The sequence below is a fragment of the Pseudophryne corroboree genome, chromosome 4 (genome assembly GCF_028390025.1).
Source record: "Pseudophryne corroboree isolate aPseCor3 chromosome 4, aPseCor3.hap2, whole genome shotgun sequence".
In the NCBI taxonomy this organism is placed as follows: Eukaryota; Metazoa; Chordata; class Amphibia; order Anura; family Myobatrachidae; genus Pseudophryne; species Pseudophryne corroboree.
The window spans coordinates 379,728,371-379,751,944 of record NC_086447.1 but is presented as its reverse complement, the minus strand read 5'-3'; the positions used below and the strand labels follow the sequence as shown (position 1 = coordinate 379,751,944).

The 23,574-nt window shown below is 44.9% G+C and overlaps 1 protein-coding gene across 5 annotated transcripts in view; it reads right to left on the bottom strand.

The window, feature by feature from the left end:
* ARHGEF10 (Rho guanine nucleotide exchange factor 10) overlaps window positions 1-23,574 on the bottom strand; it is a 318,961-nt gene that overhangs the window by 160,181 nt on the left and 135,206 nt on the right. For all 5 annotated transcript variants that reach the window (XM_063916670.1, XM_063916669.1, XM_063916673.1 and 2 more), the window contains 2 exons: window positions 16,047-16,163; window positions 15,826-15,940 (listed from right to left, as the gene is read on the bottom strand). In XM_063916670.1, the coding sequence (XP_063772740.1) occupies window positions 15,826-15,940; window positions 16,047-16,163 (232 nt within the window). The remainder of the gene's footprint in view (window positions 1-15,825; window positions 15,941-16,046; window positions 16,164-23,574) is intronic.

Here is a 23,574-nt window from a genome sequence, read left to right as displayed (position 1 = left end):
TCATTTAATACAATATGTTTAATAACTTAATAACATTAAACAAAGTTTGTGTACATTGAGCCATTAAAAAACAAAGGTTTCACTATCTCACTCAAAAAAGTCTGTATTTCGGAATATTCCGTATTTCGGAATACTTGGATATGGGATACTCAACCTGTATTTGTATGAAAGCACTTGCACATGCCGTACACTCTAAGGGGGTCATTCTGAGATGATCGTAGCTGTGCTAAATTTAGCACTGCTATGATCATTCATACTGACATGCGGGGGGGTGCCCAGCACAGGGCTATCCCGCCTTAGGCTGTCTGGCATGCACCGGCGCACTGCGGCGCTGGTGCATGCGCAGTTCTGACCCGATCGCACCGCTGAGTAAACTGCAACGTGCGATCAGGTCAGAATGACCCCCTAAACCAGGTGTATCGGGACTTAATATTCGGTGGGGTGAACTATAAACTAGAGCTATTTGCAGATGATCTTCTAGCGATTCCCTCCAACCCGGTAGCCTCTGTACCTAATTTGATAACTGAATTTCAGAAATCCGGCACTCTTTCTAACTCTATGGTTAATTACTCAAAATCCATTGCAGTGAACTTGACGGTGCCCTCACACTCTGTCGATATGTTGAAGCAGTCTTTTGCTTTTTCTTGGTACATCTCCAGCCTTAAATAACTTGGCGTTGTATTAAATAAAGAACCCTCCCACTTATACGCTGATGACTGAGCTATGGAATTGGGGTGCAAAAACTCTCTCTTGGCTGGGTAGGGTCAGTATCATTAAAATGAGTATTATTTTATCTACTGCAGATTTGTATAAGCATGCTATTCTGTTCAGAAGCAAACATATGGGGGGACTTCAATTACCACCTTTTTCTACATACAGGTTGAGTATCCCATATCCAAATATTCCGAAATACGGAATATTCCGAAATACGGACTTTTTTGAGTGAGAGTGAGATAGTGAAACCTTTGTTTTTTGATGACTCAATGTACACAAACTTTGTTTAATACACAAAGTTATTAAAAATATTGTATTAAATGACCTTCAGGCTGTGTGTATAAGGTGTATAAGAAACATAAATGAATTGTGTGAATGTACACACACTTTGTTTAATGTACAAAGTTATAAAAAATATTGGCTAAAATGACCTCCAGGCTGTGTGTATAAGGTGTATATGTAACATAAATGCATTCTGTGCTTAGATTTAGGTCCCATCACCATGATATCTCATTATGGTATGCAATTATTCCAAAATACGGAAAAATCCGATATCCAAAATACCTCTGGTCCCAAGCATTTTGGATAAGGGATACTCAACCTGTTTTATGATGTAGTCATGTTTGTCCGAATTTTGGATTGGACGCGGTCTGGGTGTGCTCATCAGTGGTTTCAGCTGCAGGGTCATTCTGTCCCCTCTACTCTCTCAATATTCCCGTGGGAATCCAGGGTGTCCATTATACCTCTACCCACCATCGGCCCTACCCTAGCCAGGTGGAACTTATTGAGGGGGCTCCCCTGGATTACCTCTATTTTCTTACCTCTGACCCCACTTTCTGGCAACCTAACTTTCTACCAGGTACCTCTAGTGCTTTATGTAAGGATTGGGCACAGCAGGGTGTTCTCAGTGTTGGCTAGCTGCTGGACTGAGGGTGCGTGTTCCTTTTGCTCCTTACAGGCTAAATTGGCATTGTCGAATGCCAAGATTTGGCATTATCTACTAAAGAAACATTTTGCAATCTGTGCCTGATTCATTTCGCCATCGCATTTTCTCTATGTTATAAACTGTTGATTGAGCATGCCTATCCTGTACCCACTAAGTTTATCTGTGATTCTATACACCCTCTGGACTTCCATTAGATTTTTGCTAACTGCTTTTCTAGTTCTGCCAGTTATTTATTAGAGATGAGCGGGTTCGGATCCTCGGAATCCGAACCCGCCCGAACTTCATGTTTTTTTTCACGGGTCCGAGCGACTCGGATCTTCCTGCCTTGCTCGGTTAACCCGAGCGCGCCCGAACGTCATCATGACGCTGTCGGATTCTCGCGAGACTCGGATTCTATATAAGGAGCCGCGCGTCGCCGCCATTTTCACACGTGCATTGAGATTGATAGGGAGAGGACGTGGCTGGCGTCCTCTCCATTTAGATTAGAAGAGAGAGAGTGAGATTGATTTGAGACAGAGACACTTGATTTACTGGAGCTTAGGAGTACTGTAGAGAGTGCAGAGTTTAGTAGTGACTGACCACAGTGACCACCAGACAGTGCAGTTTTATTTAATATAATCCGTTCTCTGCCTGAAAAAAACGATACACAGTGACTCAGTCACATACCATATCTGTGTGCACTGCTCAGCCCAGTGTGCTGCATCATCTATGTATATATCTGACTGTGCTCACACAGCTTATAATTGTGGGGGAGACTGGGGAGCAGTGCCAGTTATAGGTTATAGCAGGAGCCAGGAGTACATATTATTAAAATTAAACAGTGCACACTTTTGCTGCAGGAGTGCCACTGCCAGTGTGACTGACCAGTGACCTGACCACACTGACCACCAGTATAGTTAGTAGTATACTATATTGTGATTGCCTGAAAAAGTTAAACACTCGTCGTGTGACTTGTGTGGTGTTTTTTTTTTTATTCTATAAAAAACTCATTCTGCTGACAGACAGTGTCCAGCAGGTCCGTCATTATATAATATATACCTGTACGGCTGCAGTAGTGATATATATATATTTTTTATATCATTATTTATCATCCAGTCGCAGCAGACACAGTACGGTAGTTCACGGCTGTAGCTACCTCTGTGTCGGCACTCGGCAGTCCATCCATAATTGTATACCACCTACCCGTGGTTTTTTTTTCTTTCTTCTTTATACATACATACTACATCTCTTTATCAACCAGTCTATATTAGCAGCAGACACAGTACAGTACGGTAGTCCACGGCTGTAGCTACCTCTGTGTCGGCACTCGGCAGTCCGTCCATAATTGTATACCACCTACCCGTGGTTTTTTTTCTTTCTTCTTTATACATACATACATACTACATCTCTTTATCAACCAGTCTATATTAGCAGCAGACACAGTACAGTAGTCCACGGCTGTAGCTACCTCTGTGTCGGCACTCGGCAGTCCATCCATAATTGTATACCACCTACCCGTGGTTTTTTTTTCTTTCTTCTTTATACATACATACTACATCTCTTTATCAACCAGTCTACATTAGCAGCAGACACAGTACAGTACGGTAGTCCACGGCTGTAGCTACCTCTGTGTCGGCACTCGGCAGTCCGTCCATAATTGTATACCACCTACCCGTGGTTTTTTTTTCTTTCTTCTTTATACATACATACTACATCTCTTTATCAACCAGTCTATATTAGCAGCAGACACAGTACAGTAGTCCACGGCTGTAGCTACCTCTGTGTCGGCACTCGGCAGTCCATCCATAATTGTATACCACCTACCCGTGTTTTTTTTTTCTTTATTCTTTATACATACATACTACATCTCTTTATCAACCAGTCTATATTAGCAGCAGACACAGTACAGTACGGTAGTCCACGGCTGTAGCTACCTCTGTGTCGGCACTCGGCAGTCCGTCCATAATTGTATACCACCTACCCGTGGGTTTTTTTTCTTTCTTCTTTATACATACATACTACATCTCTTTATCAACCAGTCTATATTAGCAGCAGACACAGTACAGTAGTCCACGGCTGTAGCTACCTCTGTGTCGGCACTCGGCAGTCCGTCCATAATTGTATACCACCTACCCGTGGTTTTTTTTTCTTTCTTCTTTATACATACTACATCTCATTATCAACCAGTCTATATTAGCAGCAGACACAGTACGGTAGTCCACGGCTGTAGCTACCTCTGTGTCGGCACTCGGCAGTCCATCCATAATTGTATACCACCTACCCGTGGTTTTTTTTCTTTCTTCTTTATACATACTACATCTCATTATCATCCAGTCTATATTAGCAGCAGACACAGTACGGTAGTCCACGGCTGTAGCTACCTCTGTGTCGGCACTCGGCAGTCCATCCATAATTGTATACCACCTACCCGTGGTTTTTTTTTCTTTCTTCTTTATACATACTACATCTCATTATCATCCAGTCTATATTAGCAGCAGACACAGTACAGTACGGTAGTCCACGGCTGTAGCTACCTCTGTGTCGGCACTCGGCAGTCCGTCCATAATTGTATACCACCTACCCGTGGTTTTTTTTTTCTTTCTTCTTTATACATACTACATCTCATTATCAACCAGTCTATATTAGCAGCAGACACAGTACGGTAGTCCACGGCTGTAGCTACCTCTGTGTCGGCACTCGGCAGTCCATCCATAATTGTATACCACCTACCCGTGGTTTTTTTTTCTTTCTTCTTTATACATACATACTACATCTCTTTATCAACCAGTCTATATTAGCAGCAGACACAGTACAGTAGTCCACGGCTGTAGCTACCTCTGTGTCGGCACTCGGCAGTCCATCCATAATTGTATACCACCTACCCGTGGTTTTTTTTTCTTTCTTCTTTATACATACATACTACATCTCTTTATCAACCAGTCTATATTAGCAGCAGACACAGTACAGTAGTCCACGGCTGTAGCTACCTCTGTGTCGGCACTCGGCAGTCCATCCATAATTGTATACCACCTACCCGTGGTTTTTTTTTCTTTCTTCTTTATACATACATACTACATCTCATTATCATCCAGTCTATATTAGCAGCAGACACAGTACAGTACAATAGTCCACGGCTGTAGCTACCTCTGTGTCGGCACTCGGCAGTCCATCCATAATTGTATACTAGTATCCATCCATCTCCATTGTTTACCTGAGGTGCCTTTTAGTTGTGCCTATTAAAATATGGAGAACAAAAATGTTGAGGTTCCAAAATTAGGGAAAGATCAAGATCCACTTCCACCTCGTGCTGAAGCTGCTGCCACTAGTCATGGCCGAGATGATGAAATGCCAGCAACGTCGTCTGCCAAGGCCGATGCCCAATGTCATAGTACAGAGCATGTCAAATCCAAAACACCAAATATCAGTAAAAAAAGGACTCCAAAACCTAAAATAAAATTGTCGGAGGAGAAGCGTAAACTTGCCAATATGCCATTTACCACACGGAGTGGCAAGGAACGGCTGAGGCCCTGGCCTATGTTCATGGCTAGTGGTTCAGCTTCACATGAGGATGGAAGCACTCAGCCTCTCGCTAGAAAACTGAAAAGACTCAAGCTGGCAAAAGCACCGCAAAGAACTGTGCGTTCTTCGAAATCCCAAATCCACAAGGAGAGTCCAATTGTGTCGGTTGCGATGCCTGACCTTCCCAACACTGGACGTGAAGAGCATGCGCCTTCCACCATTTGCACGCCCCCTGCAAGTGCTGGAAGGAGCACCCGCAGTCCAGTTCCTGATAGTCAGATTGAAGATGTCAGTGTTGAAGTACACCAGGATGAGGAGGATATGGGTGTTGCTGGGGAGGAAATTGACCAGGAGGATTCTGATGGTGAGGTGGTTTGTTTAAGTCAGGCACCCGGGGAGACACCTGTTGTCCGTGGGAGGAATATGGCCGTTGACATGCCTGGTGAAAATACCAAAAAAATCAGCTCTTCGGTGTGGAAGTATTTCACCAGAAATGCGGACAACATTTGTCAAGCCGTGTGTTCCCTTTGCCAAGCTGTAATAAGTAGGGGTAAGGACGTTAACCACCTCGGAACATCCTCCCTTATACGTCACCTGCAGCGCATTCATAATAAGTAAGTGACAAGTTCAAAAACTTTGGGCGACAGCGGAAGCAGTCCACTGACCAGTAATTCCCTTCCTCTTGTAACCAAGCTCACGCAAACCACCCCACCAACTCCCTCAGTGTCAATTTCCTCCTTCCCCAGGAATGCCAATAGTCCTGCAGGCCATGTCACTGGCAATTCTGACGAGTCCTCTCCTGCCTGGGATTCCTCCGATGCATCCTTGCGTGTAACGCCTACTGCTGCTGGCGCTGCTGTTGTTGCTGCTGGGAGTCGATGGTCATCCCAGAGGGGAAGTCGTAAGCCCACTTGTACTACTTCCAGTAAGCAATTGACTGTCCAACAGTCCTTTGCGAGGAAGATGAAATATCACAGCAGTCATCCTGCTGCAAAGCGGATAACTGAGGCCTTGACAACTATGTTGGTGTTAGACGTGCGTCCGGTATCCGCCGTTAGTTCACAGGGAACTAGACAATTTATTGAGGCAGTGTGCCCCCGTTACCAAATACCATCTAGGTTCCACTTCTGTAGGCAGGCGATACCGAGAATGTACACGGACGTCAGAAAAAGACTCACCAGTGTCCTAAAAAATGCAGTTGTACCCAATGTCCACTTAACCACGGACATGTGGACAAGTGGAGCAGGGCAGGGTCAGGACTATGTGACTGTGACAGCCCACTGGGTAGATGTATGGACTCCCGCCGCAAGAACAGCAGCGGCGGCACCAGTAGCAGCATCTCGCAAACGCCAACTCTTTCCTAGGCAGGCTACGCTTTGTATCACCGCTTTCCAGAATACGCACACAGCTAAAAACCTCTTACGGCAACTGAGGAAGATCATCGCAGAATGGCTTACCCCAATTGGACTCTCCTGTGGATTTGTGGCATCGGACAACGCCAGCAATATTGTGTGTGCATTAAATATGGGCAAATTCCAGCACGTCCCATGTTTTGCACATACCTTGAATTTGGTGGTGCAGAATTTTTTAAAAAACGACAGGGGCGTGCAAGAGATGCTGTCGGTGGCCAGAAGAATTGCGGGACACTTTCGGCGTACAGGCACCACGTACAGAAGACTGGAGCACCACCAAAAACTACTGAACCTGCCCTGCCAACATCTGAAGCAAGAAGTGGTAACGAGGTGGAATTCAACCCTCTATATGCTTCAGAGGTTGGAGGAGCAGCAAAAGGCCATTCAAGCCTATACAATTGAGCATGATATAGGAGGTGGAATGCACCTGTCTCAAGTGCAGTGGAGAATGATTTCAACGTTGTGCAAGGTTCTGATGCCCTTTGAACTTGCCACACGTGAAGTCAGTTCAGACACTGCCAGCCTGAGTCAGGTCATTCCCCTCATCAGGCTTTTGCAGAAGAAGCTGGAGACATTGAAGGAGGAGCTAACACGGAGCGATTCCGCTAGGCATGTGGGACTTGTGGATGGAGCCCTTAATTCGCTTAACAAGGATTCACGGGTGGTCAATCTGTTGAAATCAGAGCACTACATTTTGGCCACCGTGCTCGATCCTAGATTTAAAACCTACCTTGGATCTCTCTTTCCGGCAGACACAAGTCTGCTGGGGTTGAAAGACCTGCTGGTGAGAAAATTGTCAAGTCAAGCGGAACGCGACCTGTCAACATCTCCTCCTTCACATTCTCCCGCAACTGGGGGTGCGAGGAAAAGGCTCAGAATTCCGAGCCCACCCGCTGGCGGTGATGCAGGGCAGTCTGGAGCGACTGCTGATGCTGACATCTGGTCCGGACTGAAGGACCTGACAACGATTACGGACTTGTCGTCTACTGTCACTGCATATGATTCTCTCACCATTGAAAGAATGGTGGAGGATTATATGAGTGACCGCATCCAAGTAGGCACGTCACACAGTCCGTACTTATACTGGCAGGAAAAAGAGGCAATTTGGAGGCCCTTGCACAAACTGGCTTTATTCTACCTAAGTTGCCCTCCCACAAGTGTGTACTCCGAAAGAGTGTTTAGTGCCGCCGCTCACCTTGTCAGCAATCGGCGTACGAGGTTACATCCAGAAAATGTGGAGAAGATGATGTTCATTAAAATGAATTATAATCAATTCCTCCGCGGAGACATTGACCAGCAGCAATTGCCTCCACAAAGTACACAGGGAGCTGAGATGGTGGATTCCAGTGGGGACGAATTGATAATCTGTGAGGAGGGGGATGTACACGGTGATATATCGGAGGATGATGATGAGGTGGACATCTTGCCTCTGTAGAGCCAGTTTGTGCAAGGAGAGATTAATTGCTTCTTTTTTGGGGGGGGGTCCAAACCAACCCGTCATATCAGTCACAGTCGTGTGGCAGACCCTGTCACTGAAATGATGGGTTGGTTAAAGTGTGCATGTCCTGTTTATACAACATAAGGGTGGGTGGGAGGGCCCAAGGACAATTCCATCTTGCACCTCTTTTTTCTTTTATTTTTCTTTGCGTCATGTGCTGTTTGGGGAGGGTTTTTTGGAAGGGACATCCTGCGTGACACTGCAGTGCCACTCCTAGATGGGCCCGGTGTTTGTGTCGGCCACTAGGGTCGCTTATCTTACTCACACAGCTACCTCATTGCGCCTCTTTTTTTCTTTGCGTCATGTGCTGTTTGGGGAGGGTTTTTTGGAAGGGACATCCTGCGTGACACTGCAGTGCCACTCCTAGATGGGCCCGGTGTTTGTGTCGGCCACTAGGGTCGTTTATCTTACTCACACAGCGACCTCGGTGCAAATTTTAGGACTAAAAATAATATTGTGAGGTGTGAGGTATTCAGAATAGACTGAAAATGAGTGTAAATTATGGTTTTTGAGGTTAATAATACTTTGGGATCAAAATGACCCCCAAATTCTATGATTTAAGCTGTTTTTTAGGGTTTTTTGAAAAAAACACCCGAATCCAAAACACACCCGAATCCGACAAAAAAAATTCGGTGAGGTTTTGCCAAAACGCGGTCGAACCCCAAACACGGCCGCGGAACCGAACCCAAAACCAAAACACAAAACCCGAAAAATTTCCGGCGCTCATCTCTATTATTTATTCATCGAAACGGAGTATAAAGTGCTCTCATGTTGATACAGGTTTCTCCAAAATGTATCAAAAATGTTATCTGGCGTTTCTGATAGATTCTGGCGCTACAGTTCTGCGCTGGGGCACGCGCCGATTCATATTTGGTGAGAATGCTTAGCCTTCTGGTAGGTTATTTCCCCATTAGCTTCAATTCTTAGTTGTGCAGTCCCATGTAACTTTACCTTTTGGCTTGTAAATTTGTACACAGGCCCCTGGCGAAGTACAAAAAAAGCTTTGCTTACATTTTTTAATAGCACTGTGAAGGCGGTAATTCTGGTTCCTTTGAAGTCTGCAGCCCCACCATCCATAAAAGAATGGTTTGCTAGAATAGATTTATACAATATATGGCAATGGAGGATCTCCATCTCTGTGTTGAGAAAAACAAAGGGCTAAATTTACTAAGGTGGGATTTTTTGTAGAACTGGTGATGTTGCCCATAGCAACCAATCAGATTTTATCTATTACCTTCTAGAAGCAGCTAGATAAATATTAAGTAGAATCTGATTGGTTGCTATGAGCAACATCACCAGTTCTAAAAAATTCCCACCTTAGTAAATTTGCCCCAAAGAATTTTGTTCAATTTGGTGCTTATGGCTTTAAAGGCCCATATAGACGAGCCGATGCTCAGCACACATCTCTCCCGCCGCTCAGCACAGCGCGATCTGTGCTGAGCGTGCAGGGGGAGACGGGGGGGAGGAAGGCGCTCATTTCACCCAGCGGGTGAAATGAGCGACCTGCTAGATTGGCCTGCATGCAGGCCAATCTAGCACCAGAGATAGCGATGCGCGGGGCTGCGCATCGCTATCGCTGTAGGAGGTTCACACGGAGCGATAATGCTCAAATTCTAAGCAATCTAGTCAGAGTGCTTAGAATATCGCTCCGTGAGTACCCCCCTTAAGTTTACAGTAAATCATCCACTGTTTATGCAGCAGCGATACTTTGAGCTTTCTGTATACTGTGCATGGTACTCGCCTTCCTTCCACTTCCTCAACCCTCTCCCCATTTTTGTTTTGTCTTTGCTCATGGTTAATATCTCCATTTCTGGGGGGGGGGGGGTTTGGGGGGGGGGGGGGCATGCTATGTTTCTGGCTGAAACTTACTATAATGGTTTTAGTCTCTATAGGCCTAATTCAGACTTGGCCACTTATGTGGCTGCATAACAGTTTGCTGTACATCGGCAAACTGCTCACACGCAGCGGCCACATTTTGCCCACGTGGTCATTCACATTGCGGGAGCATCCCCGAAGGAAGCGTCCACAACATGATTGACAGCAGCAAGTAGGCGCAGTCGTGGCGCAGGGTGTGGTGGGCTGAACGGGTGCGTGTCGGGAGTATTTTTGGGCTACTGCCACTCCGATTAAAAGAATGGCAGTGGGCCACCAGGCAGCACAGCCAGGCTGCGTTGGCAGGGGTCAACCTTAATTTAATGCATTCGCAATTAAATTGAGGACGCATCGTGAGGCTGTGCCAAATATGCTGGGCGGCCCCCAGTACGTGAGGAGATGGATGCAGATCTTGCTGCATATGCAGCGGTCTGCATCCATGTCTGACTAACCCCCTAAGTATCGATTCTATTTGATTTGTAATCCACTTATTACTGAACTTTTGTCTATTGATGGTTATGGGGCAGTTTCAATTGTCAGCAGGAAATTTTTTTAAAAACCTTGCAGAGCAGGGATTTTCCAGCAGCTGTAGGGTATTGGTATTCAATTAAGGGACTGAAAATTAATATTTTTTCCTCGCACCTCCAGAGCAAGTCCAAAAATCATTCATTTTAGGAAAAATCACAGATACTTGCTCTGGAACCCTGGCGGCAGCCCCCTAAGGACTAATTAAGAAACTAAATGCTTCCAATTAGCTTAATTTGTCAATATTTTCGCATCGTCTGAAGTGGTGTCAACAACCAACGTTGAGAGCCAGGTCTTCTGCAGCAGTGGTGAGTATGTGAGGGGTGTGTCTGTGTGGGATACGGTCGTTAGCTCGACACAGCTTAGGTCAACAGTCATTAGGTCGACATGAATTAGGTCGACATGTACTAGCTCGACAGGTCAAAAGGTCGACATGAGTTGTTTTTTTTAAATTAATTTTTTTGCCTTTTCCATACTTGACAATCCACATGGACTATGATTGGAATGGTAACTTGTGCCGAGCGAAGCGAGGTGCCTTGCCCGGAGCACGCGGTGCACTAATTGGGGTTCCCCGTCACGTTATGAAGAAAACGACAAAAACAGTCCAAAAACTCATGTCGACCTTCTCACCTTTCGGCCTAGTACATGTCGACCTAATGCCCATGTCAAGCTAGTGCACGTCGACCTAATGCCCATGTCAACCTAGTGCACGTCGACCTAATGACTGTCGACCTAAGTTGGGTCGACCCAACGACCCATACCCGTCTGTGTGTGTGTGTCTGTCTGTCTGTGTGCACCCCCCTTCCTGTGTAGAGACCACCCCCAGCAGCCCATGCGCCCGCCCCCCCCTGTGGGAAATCTCATAGCAGCCCCCTCTCCAGTGGGTAAATGGAGGGGAGACCAGTGGGAGCTGCAGAGACCACCAGAGAACCCCAAAGAGGTGAGTATAATTTTTTTTTTTTTTCTGCACCGCTGGGTTTTCAGCTCTGAAGACAACACAACCACAAAAAATTGTATAGTGCGGGTATTGGGAGCGTGCATACACACTGTAATCCAAATTTGGACATGAGGAAAGTGAGGATTTTTTACATCACTATACCTCGCACCCAACTGAATTCTCTTTTATGTATGTGTTTAAAAATCAATAAACATATTGCAAAAAATTAAATATATATTTTAAACCAATATGGCAAAATCAAGTAGTCAAAACGCAATATAAAAATGACATGTTAATAGCTAAACCACAAATATATAAGATAATTTCTCCTTCTTTCTAATAACTAAAAGCTCTTTCAGTATGCATACATAAATACAGACCATTTAGTAAAATCATCTCTCTTACTCTGTAATAGAATATACAGTATACTGATGTGAATGAAGTACAAATTCAAGTTCAGTAAGATAATAAACTGTGAGCACTATGTTGAAATAGTCTGTGGAACTACAATCCCCCTAATAGTGCAGACACTTGCATGAGCTCAATGCAGTTTACATGGTAATCATTGTTCTCCACTCTCCAAGCATCTATATCTGCGACATCACTCCACTGCTACCGTCGTGACCGAGGTGTCATAGATTAGAGTGAGAGAGACTTTTTAGCACAGAAATTTCACGTACAGGCACCGAGCAGTAGAAATCCAATATTGCACACCAGCATAGGTAACCCTACTGATTAGAAAGAAGGAGAAATTCTCTTATATTACAGTATATATTTGTGGTTTAGATACTAATCATACACAATTTTTTATATTGTGTGTCTTGACTACTTAATTTTGGCATATTGGTGGGTATTTAAAATATAAATTAATTTTATTTGCACTGTACCATTCTCTGTTTTGCATGTAGCTACCACAGCACTCATGCAGCAGCGCACCATCACTGGGAACTCGTTTGCCAACCAATGCCTGCCTACTGATTCAAGAAAATTTGGGAACCACCGGTTTAGGAAGACAATTGTACAAAACAGTATCAACAAGGATCACTTGTCAGGTCAACCCCTAGTTATCAAACTGGTGATGCAACCTCAGCTGGATAGGAAACAGGGAAACGCTATGATAAATATGGGGCACCACACATTTATTGTTCATTCTTGTATTGTCACTGGGAGGCGCCACCGCAGGTTTACACTTTGGAACTATTTGCAATGGCACGCAGGCTTCTGGTCTTATAGACGTGCAATGCCGATCCTATGGGGTGGTGGTTGTGTGTGTATATACAGATGTGTCCTATTACATTCCCTGCCTGAACCCTCTAACACCTTCTCTTCATTTGATCCTACAAATGAAGATTAAATATCTGCACTCTTTTCATCTGCCTACTCTACTACCTCTCCCTTTGACTCTATACCCTCACAAATTAGTAAAGCTCTGTCTGCTACGCTCATCCCAACCTTAACTAAAATCTGTAATCTCTCTCTGTCTACTGGTATCTTTCCTTCTCTGTACAAGCATGCAGTGATTACTCCCATTCTGAAAAACACAAAACTCTGACCCTAACTCTCTCTCAAACTACCGTCCCTTCTCTCAGCTCCCATGCCCCACCAAGCTACTTGAGAGACTTGCCTACAGTCGCCTCACACACTTTCTTAACTCACACAGCCTACTGGACCCACTTCAGTCAGGATTTCGTGCCCAACACTCCACAGAGACAGCACTGACTAAGGTAGTGAATGATTTGGTCACTGCTAAATCTAAAGGCCATTACTCACTACTTATTCTCCTTGATATCTCTGCTGCTTTTGACACTGTTGACCACTCTCTTCTCATACAAACACTACAATCCCTAGGGAATCAGGACACAGCCCTTTCTTGGTTCTCATCCTACCTATCTAATCGCTTCTTCAGTGTTCGTTTCTCTGATTCCACCTCCTCTTCGCTATCTCTCTCAGTTGGAGTACCTCAAGGCTCAGTCCTAGGTCCTCTGCTTTTCTATGCCACATCTCTTGGCAAACTAATCAACTCTTTCGGATTTCAGTACCATCTGTATGCGGATGATACTCAAATCTACCTATCCTCCCCTGATTTGTCACCTTCTGTATTGGGCCGTGTCACTGAATGCCTTTCTGCCATTTCATCTTGGATGACATCTCGCCACCTCAAACTTAATATTTCCAAAACAGAATTAATTATATTTCCACCGGCCAATAGTAGTTACCAACTTGATATCTCTATCACTGTTGAGAACTCAGCAATCATCCCTAGCCCGCAAGCTCGCTGCCTACAGTAGGTATCATTCTTGACTCTGAACTGTCCTTTGTTCCCCACATTCAATCTGTCTCAAGATCATGTTACATACATCTAAGAAATATATCCAAAATACGACCATATCTTACACAAGACACAGCAAAAACTCTAATCCATGCTCTCATTATCTCCCGCATTGATTATTGTAATAATCTCCTGACCGGTCTTCCCAAACATAGGCTCTCACCACTCCAATCCATTTTGAATGCAGCTGCAAGGTTAATCTTCCTCGCTAAACGTTCATCGTCTGCAGATCCGCTCTGCTAGTCCCTCCATTGGTTACCGGTATTCTACTGTATTGAATATAAAATACTTTTACTGACATACAAGGCTATTAACCAAACTGCACCAACATACATCTCTTCACTCATCTCAAAATATCTCCCTACCCGACCTCTCCGCTCTGCACAAGATCTGCGTCTCTCATCCACACGCATTACTTGTTCACACTCAAAATGACAGGACTTTATCCGGGCTTCACCCACTCTGTGGAATGCCCTCCCCTGCACAATAAGACTCGCCTCTAGTCTCCAAACCTTTAAACGTTCCCTGAAAACTCACGACTTCAGACAAGCCTATCAAATTCCAGACCCACCCACATAACCTTCAGTGCTTCCCTATCTAATTACATCCTCCCTGTACAGTATACATAACATCACATATCCTGTCTTTCTTTACTCTCACACCTCCTGACACTTGGCCAACATTGCGGGGTGATCATATCATACAACCCATTAAGAACCTAGCAATCTAGTGGACTATTATGCAATACGTAGCATCTATCCTTGTGTATCAATGTCTATTTCCCTATAGATTATAAGATTGTGAGCAGGGCCTTCCTACCTCTATGTCTGTCTGTTTTTACCCAGTTTTGTTCTATTACTGTTCTAATTGTAAAGCGCAACGGAATATACTGCGCTATATAAGAAACTGTTAATAAATAAAAAATAAATAAATTACATCCTTGCTGCAGTCACGCTAAACAGCCCTTCAAGTCGCGCCATGTTGTGGTTGAACGTGGTAGCGCCGAGCGTCTTATAGATTTTGTGATTCATAGCTGTACAATTTTTCCAATCCTGAGGTCAAGATTTTTCACCCCTAATAAATGGGTGCTGCCATTCAATTGTGATTGCTCATAATGAATATTATAACTTCTTTTGTCCAACGCGTTCCACCTTCATCGGGGTATCAACAGTACAAAATGGGAAAACAATTGTGAGGTGTTGGAACAGATACATCAAGCTGGTAGTCCCGCAGATGATCAAATTTAGTTAATCGATTTTAGGAAACATCACACCTCAATCTTGTGTACAATTTCAAATACAAATCAATCGATGTATCTGAATGGTAGCCAAATGGACTTTATACAACAATATCCCGTTTTTTCCATGGATTTCGTCTGAGTATGAAACCAGTGATAAAAGGCTAAACTCATTTCTTTGTGCGCCCTCTCAGTGTATATTTTGGGTATGTTGTCTTAGGTCTTACTAACAGGAGTGCCATAAATATATGAGATACAGTCATAATGTTGACATTTACAATAGGAGAAGATTGTTAGGCTGTGTTGACACACCTTTCTTATCAATAAACTAGTTCAATATAGGTGATGGCAATCATAAATCAAGAGGTAAGTCCAGGAACAGAGCAGTTTGTCTCTAATGCAATGGGTGCATGTTGGGAGGTATGTACATGCACAATACACATACATACTAGTGGGGCCATTGGAAGAGTCTCGCAAAGCCTCTGTTGCCCACCACTGATTTAAATTCTATTGATTTTGGAGCACAATAAGTTTACTACAGTTCACTAATTCAGGATTTACACCATGTTACTTAATAGTGGCAAACTGTAAGTATAAAAGGCTAGATTTATCAAGCCTTGGAGTGTGATAAGTTGCACAGTGATAAAGAAACCAGCCAATCAGCTCCTAAATGCCATGTTACAGGCTGTATGTGAAAAATAACAGTTAGGAGCTGGTTGGCTGGTATGTTATCACCGTGCTATAAATCTGGGACATAATATTATTATAACTAAAATGTCAAATGACGTTTGTTACTACAGTTTGTAGCTATATCAGAGTGCAAACGGATTTTTGGTAAACAAATCAATTGACTGTACCATGCAAAACAAATGACTTTGTTCTGATGTAGGAGCGACCTTTCTTCACAGCAGCCTTTGTTTTTTCAAGCCCATCTTTTGTGCCTTCTTTTGCAGCCTTCATCAACCTCTGCATCTAAATCATATAGCAAGACACTAGTCAGCATGATGGAATATAACATACATTATATAGGTGGAGAGATCATGCTCTGAATACAACCAAGAGATTTATGCTACGTCACCTTTAGTTCATGTTTTTGTTTTAACTGTTGGATCTCTACTCCTCCCACTTTGTTTGTCACCAAATCTTTCATCTTTCTCTCGTAGTGTTGTTTTAAACGTGTTAGGTCCTGAGAAAGCTACATAAAAAAATATAGTATAATCTTTATGAATAAAAAAAAAAAAATGTACCAATGTTATAAAAAAAAATATAATGAATCCTTAAGTAAAAAAATGTGAAGGATAATAGACATCAGTACACTGTTCTATATGAAAGAGTAAAGCCACAATATGGGCAATATTAATAAATATTTTAAGGCCTCTCAAACAAGGGTTATATTATCCACAAGAAAACATAAATATTCCAAGTAAAGTCTGAGTGCCTACTGTGTAATAAGATGTCTACATCAATAAGCACAGGTTATTAAAATATAGGAGCACACATCAGTGGCGGAACTAGCAAGCGGTGGGCCCAGGTGCGACAAAATGCTTTGCCCCCCCCCCCTCATCCCATCCAAGTCCACCCCCTCACCCCTGGAGAGGATCTGGTGAGGGGGACCTGCTCAGGGCCAGAGAAATGGATACCTAGCAACAGTGCCGTAATTAGACATTTTAGCGCTGTGTGCAAGAAACGGCATCAGAGTCCGCCCACTCCATGTAAAACAGGGGCAGTGCGCACCGTAGGCGCGCGCAGAAAATATAGGGGTGTGGCTTCGTGGGAAAGGGGTGTGGCTACAAAATAATTCCAATTCATATAACGGTGCACAGTAGTCTCCGTTATTCAAATTACGCGCACAGTAGCACCACTACACCAGGTAGAGACCCTTTTACACCTTATGGCGGACAGATTCCCCTTTTTACACATTACGGCAGACAGCGTCTCCTTTTTACACATTACGGCAGACAGCGTCCCCTTTTTACACATTACGGCAGACAGCGTCCCCTTTTTACACATTACGGCAGACAGCGTCCCTTTTTACACATTACGGCAGACAGCGTCCCCTTTTTACACATTACGGCAGACAGCGTGCCCTTTTTACACATTACGGCAGAAAGCGTGCCTGTTTTACACATTACGGCAGACAGTGCCCCTTTTTACACATTACGGCAGACCGCGTCCCCCTTTTTACACATTACGGTAGACAGCGTCCCTTTTTACACATTACGGCGGACAGCGTCCTCTTTTTACACATTACGGCAGACCGCGTCCCCCTTTTTACACATTACGGGGCAGACCGCGTCCCTTTTTACACATTACAGCGGACAGCGTCCTCTTTTTACACATTACGGCAGACAGCGTCCTCTTTTTACACATTACGGCAGACCGCGTCACCCTTTTTATACATTACGGCAGACAGCGTCCCCTTTTTACACATTACAGAAGACAGCGTCCCCCTTTTTACACATTGCGGCAGACAGCGTCCCCTTTTTACACATTACGGAAGACAGCGTCCCCCTTTTTACACATTACGGCAGACAGCGTCCCCTTTTTACACATTACGGCAGACCGCGTCCCCCTTTTTACACATTACGGCAGACCGCGTCCCCCTTTTTACACATTACGGAAGACAGCATCCCCTTTTTACACATTACGGCAGACAGCGTCCCCTTTTTACACATTACGGCAGACAGCGTCCCCTTTTTACACATTACGGCAGACAGCGTCCCCATTTTTACACATTATGGCAGACAGCGTCCCCCTTTTTACACATTACAGCAGATAGCATCCCCCTTTTTACACATTATGGCAGGGTGACACATGGGAGGGGTAACAGGGAGATGCATGGTGCTGCCAGGGAGAGGTGACAGGATGACACCAGGGAGGGGTGACAGGGAGAGGCAGGATGACACAAGGAAGGGGTGACAGGGAGAGGCAGGATGACACAAGGGAGGGGTGACAGGGAGAGGCAGGATGACACAAGGGAGGGGTGACAGGGAGAGGCAGGATGACACAAGGGAGGGGTGACAGGAAGAGGCAGGATGACACAAGGGAGGGGTGACAGGGAGAGGCAGGGTGCTGCCAGGGAGAGGTGACAGGGTGACACCAGGGAGGGGTAACAGACAGGCAGTGTGATATAAATATTACAGTTTGCAGTGCTTACTTACAGCCAGCTGCAGCGCATTGAAAACAGCTCCATCTTGGGGCTTAACGCTGGGGGCTGTCATGAGATCCCCGGCACGGGCGGCAAGCAGGACAGCTTCAAGCAGAGGAGATCCGATGGAAGCCGGGTCGACTCTCAGGTCAGAGCAATCGGGGAGGGACTGAGGAGCGGGGAGGAGACGGGATTGTGGCCCCTCCTCTTCTTCCAGCCGGAGTGTAATAGAGCTGCTGTCAGCTCTAATAAAGCCTAAACTGCTGCTGGCCGCGGCGTGCCGCGCGATGTTACTGGCGGCAAGTGGAGAAGGTTCAGGCGGCATCATAATGAGTCAATGTGACTCTTTATGATGTCAGCAGCTTTGGGCCCCTTCACTGCGTTGGGCCCCAGTGCAATGCACTGGTGGCACTGGCGCAAGTTCCGCCACTGGCACACATTTACCCATATACCGTTGCTTTTTGTGTATTACATTCTGACATGATTCCCCTTATAGAAATCATGGACAATATAGGATAAGTACAGGGTATATAATCATTGCTGCATCAGCAGAAGACACTGAAATAAGTATCCAGGTGACAGAAAACCGAGGGGTCTGGTGCCACTGAAGGGAATATGGAGTAGAACAGGGGTGGGGAACCTTTTTTCTACAGAGGGCCATTTGGATATTTATAAAATCCTTCGGGGGCCATACACAAATTCTCAACTTAAAAAATTACCCTGCCCCGCAGTAGGTCTGCCCCTCAGAGGGACTGTGTGTGCGCGCCGGAGGCGCGCGCGCCCAAAAAATGGGTGTGGCCAGTTAAAATGGGACGTGATACACATATGCCCCTAATAGTGCAGTGCCAGATCCACAAATGCCCCAACAGTGCCAAGTATACAAATGCCCCCACAGTGCCAGGTATACAAATGCCCCTCACAGTGCCAGGTATACAAATGCCCCTCACAGTGCCAGGTATACAAATGCCCCTCACCGTGCCAGGTATACAAATGCCCCCACAGTGCCAGGTATACAAATGCCCCCACAGTGCCAGGTATACAGATGCCCCCCACAGTGTCAGGTATACAAATGCCCCCCACAGTGCCAGGTATACAAATGCCCCTCACAGTGCCAGGTATACAAATGCCCCTCACAGTGCCAGGTATACAAATGCCCCCCACAGTGCCAGGTATACAGATGCCCCCCACAGTGCCAGATATACAAATGCCCCTCACAGTGCCAGGCATACAAATGCCCCCCGTGCCAGGTATACAGTGCCCCCCCCCCATGCTGCTTACCGCTGCAGCATTCGGCGGCGTTTCTCGTGTGTCAGGACAGGGAGAAGAGCGCAGCTGTCGGGCGGCGGCATGTAGGACTTCAAACCAGCCGCCGGTTCGAGAGCCAATCAGAGCTCGCGGACCGGCAGCCGCGGCTCCTGATTGGCTGCCAGTCCGCGGACTCTGATTGGCTCACGAACCGGCGGCTGGTTTGAAGTCCTACACGCCGCCGCCACCCGACATAGCCGCGCTCTCCTCCCTGTCCTGACAGCTGAAACACGCTGCCGCCGAACTGAGCGGCAGCGTGTCTCACTGACAGTAGCGGGTGGGCCGTAGCAAACGGCTTCGCGGGCCGGAGGTTCCCCACCCCTGGAGTAGAAGATGGTTTAAGTAAGAGAAGGAAAAGCACATGCGAAAAAAAATCACAGATTACAGTACATGGACTGCAATCTGCAGACTACACTAACTTCAGAATGGTGCTCCAAGGACAGCATTCCTCATACCCACCCTCTCACACAGGGAACATCCAATCTTTCAGAACATGGATTTACTCAAATGTACTCAGTCAGGATATCAGGCAAAATATATTCTTCACCTGAGAAAGGTGCTGGTGATATTCGTTCATCCCTATCACAATTAACAGAGACAGTTTAAGCCATATTCTGGTAGATTTGTAATGAATACTGACCCTGTGCCTGACTTAAGGTGTGTACACACGGTAAGATCTTTTCTTCCGATTCTGACTATATAGTCAGAATCGGAAGAAAAGATAGTGCAGATCGCAAGGTGACAGTCACCTTGCGATCCCGATACGATGCCGATGCGCGGCCCCGCGCGGTCGGCATCGGCCGAAAAAATAGGCTGTGCAGGCAATTCAATCCTGACTATCTCTATAGAAGAGATAGTCAGGATTGACACTTAGCCAAAATCGCACAGAACCAGGATCGCAAGCACACTCATTATGTGCTTGCGATACTGGCTAAGTGCCGACCCGGCCCCCCGTCACACAGTGAGAATCGGATAAGTCCGAATCTCACTGTGTGTACACGGCCTTAGGTTACATATTGTAATTATAGACGTAACTTTTGCTTTTTATAACAAATTACATAGAAAAAAAACAAAACAAAAAGCAAAACAAAACAAAACAAATACAACCAACAATTCTGTTTATGGAACAATTCTGTTTATGTGAAGATGGCCAGTTTTGTGGTGGGCCCTTCCCCAACACACATTGGATGCAGCCATACTGGGGGCTGACCAACGGTAATGAGCAAGCCACCTATCCATTCTCCAGTATCTGTACGATATCCCGCCAGAAGGGATCTCGGTGGTCGGAATACCGACACCAGGATCCCGACCGGCACAATCTCGACATAGGGGCGAGCGCAACGCAGCCCCTTGCGGGCTCGCTGCGCTCGTCACGCTGTGCTCGCCTCGCTACGCTCAGCACACTAATTTATTTTCCCTCCATGGGTGTCGTGGACACCCACAGAGGGAGAATATGTCGGGATTGTGCCGGTCGGGATCCCAGTGTCGGTATTTCGACCGCCGGAATTCCGTACGGCGGGATCTTCACCGTATCCCCATTCTACTGTAGATGTACAACCCTTATGAATAAAAACCACTACAACAGCATTACTGGTTAGTAGTCAGTATAATGAGCAGAATGAGCATGCAGTTAGAATCAGTGTGGCAGAGATAAGCACATAACAAGATGACAAACAGCAGAAATACTGAAGAAAAGTCAGTTAAACGTTAATCCAACCACAAAGTAAAGTGAATTCTAATGGAACCTTGAATTAACATCACCACCTTATTCTCTTCATGAAATTTACTAAAAACCATGACATGTTTAGGCTGTTAAAGTAGGACTGTATCTAACTTGTGCATCTGAGAATATGTGAACTCCACACATCATGGCACACCTCCACAGTGATTAAAACTCCATCATATGGTCTGTATGGGCAGCAGACAGTCCTGACAAAAGCGAGGGCTAGGAAAAAATCCAGACTGTCCCACTTACAACAGGGCGCCGTCTTAGAACAGACATCTCCAGAGCAATATCACAGCTGTTTGAACTCACCCAAGAACTAGTGTCACATCAAATTAACAGGCAGGGGGTCTGAACTGGAGCAGAAGGTGAGGACTATGGAGGATACATCGATCTATCATAATACCTCTATATTACAGAAGCAGGTCATGGTGCTATCTGCCAGAGTGGATGATGCACAGAACACATGAATCAACAAAATACCTTAAGAATGCTGAACCTGCTAAAGGGAGCTGTAGGTGATGATGTTGTGACATTTTCAGAATTCTTACCAGAAAAAATGGATCCAGCACATGCAGGATCAACTCAGCCTGCCACATACCCAATCCTCTTTAATACTTACCTGTGTCCACGCTGGGTTCTCCTCCACCCCAGGAGTTTTCCAGCTGTTTGAGGCCTAAAAAGCATATTTCATCCCCACTAGGCTGGCATTAGCAGAAGCCACTTTCTGCCCATTTATTTTTGGCCTACTCATCTAGAGTGACTTGGACAAAATATTGTCAATAGTTCACCATAAGGAAGCTCCTATGAGAATGTGCTCTATTACTGCAATTAGGGTTCTACTTGCAGAAAAAGATTTAACGTATACTTTTTTATTTCAGACTAGGCTGAGGGTTCAGCATGACCAGACCTGGCAATGCTTATTCCGATAAGTACTGTACCTGTCACAGCCCTAGTTTGTGTGGTGTGTGTGTGTGGCTAGTTATATGAAGTTCCCCCACTCACTCCTTCTATTAGACCTGCATGTAATTGGGGTCAGGTACTCTTCAGTATGGGCCAGGAACTGCCTGAATATATTATAGTATAGATAGCTAAGTACAAGATTGCTAGCCATCCTTCACATCTACTGTATCTCAAACTTTTCCTGTCAAATTAAAATATTATTAATGTGTGTGCTTGTTTTGTATTAAAGCGTCTTAAATTAAGCAAATATGTGTCGAGGTTATAAGTTATATATTGGTGTCTCTTTTATAAGCCTGTGGGCTGAATAATGCATGAGTTACAGTATGTGGCACCAGTGCCTTCATCAATCTAAGAATGTTTTGTGCTTTTCTTAGCTATCATAGGATTGACATAGAATAGCTTAAATTCTCAGAATGTTAGTCTGTTGAATGCACATTGGTAAAATGTTTATAAATAAAGTTAAATATTAATACAATTCCTATTTTGTAGTTATTTTTTAAACCTAATTTATTGATACACAGTTTGGCTCACAGATGATCTTGTTTTGGGCACCACTATCATGCAGTTTGTTTTAGTATCTCAAGGGATTAAGTGAATTTGAACATAAGGCCCTTTGGTTTACTTGCACTCTGACCACCAGCATCCAGACTTGAGATTTGCCATTATCAAAGTAAATAGATAACTCAAGCTGGACTTACTTGGTTCAACGTCAGACTCTGTCTGTCTTGTCTCTTAGGCATATTGATCTCACAAAGGGGGATATTTATCAAAGCTTGGAGAGATATAAAAGTGGAGAGAGATAAAGTACCAACCAATCAGTTCCTAGATGTAATTTTTCAAACACAGCCTGTAACATGGCAGTTAGGAGCTGATTGGCTGGTACTTTATCTCTGTAAGCTTTTATAAATATTCACTAAGGCAGAGGCTCCCAAATGCGGTCCTCAAGGCACCCTAATGGTCTAAGTTTTTAGTAATTTCATGCTTGGCCACAGGTGACTTAGGGGGTAATTCAGACCTGATCACTGCTGTGCGTTTTTGCACAGCATGCGATCAGATCTAAACTGCGCATGCGTATGCACCGCAATGTGAACATTTAAAAGCCTATTGGTTGCTAGGGGCAATTTTTCCACTTTATCCCTCTTAAACATTGAAAGTATCTCCCCCCATTGTCTTTATGAGGACAGAGGGGAAGCTGCTTATGAAGATGAATAAGGTCTGACCAATATGGTGTAATTGCGTCCTCTCAGAAACTGACCCAATGAATATTTTAGTGCCTAATAAACAAATATATCTTTCCTCTGTAACCAAGAACATGCTACTGGTGTGCATGTGGGCAAGGCTGTTAGAACATCCACGATGACCAAGTACTGAGGGGGCATAGCCAAATCCAGGAGACATGGCATTGCCACCTCACCCCAAGAAAATCAATCTATAATAGTATTCACAGCACCATGAAGCAGCACCGCA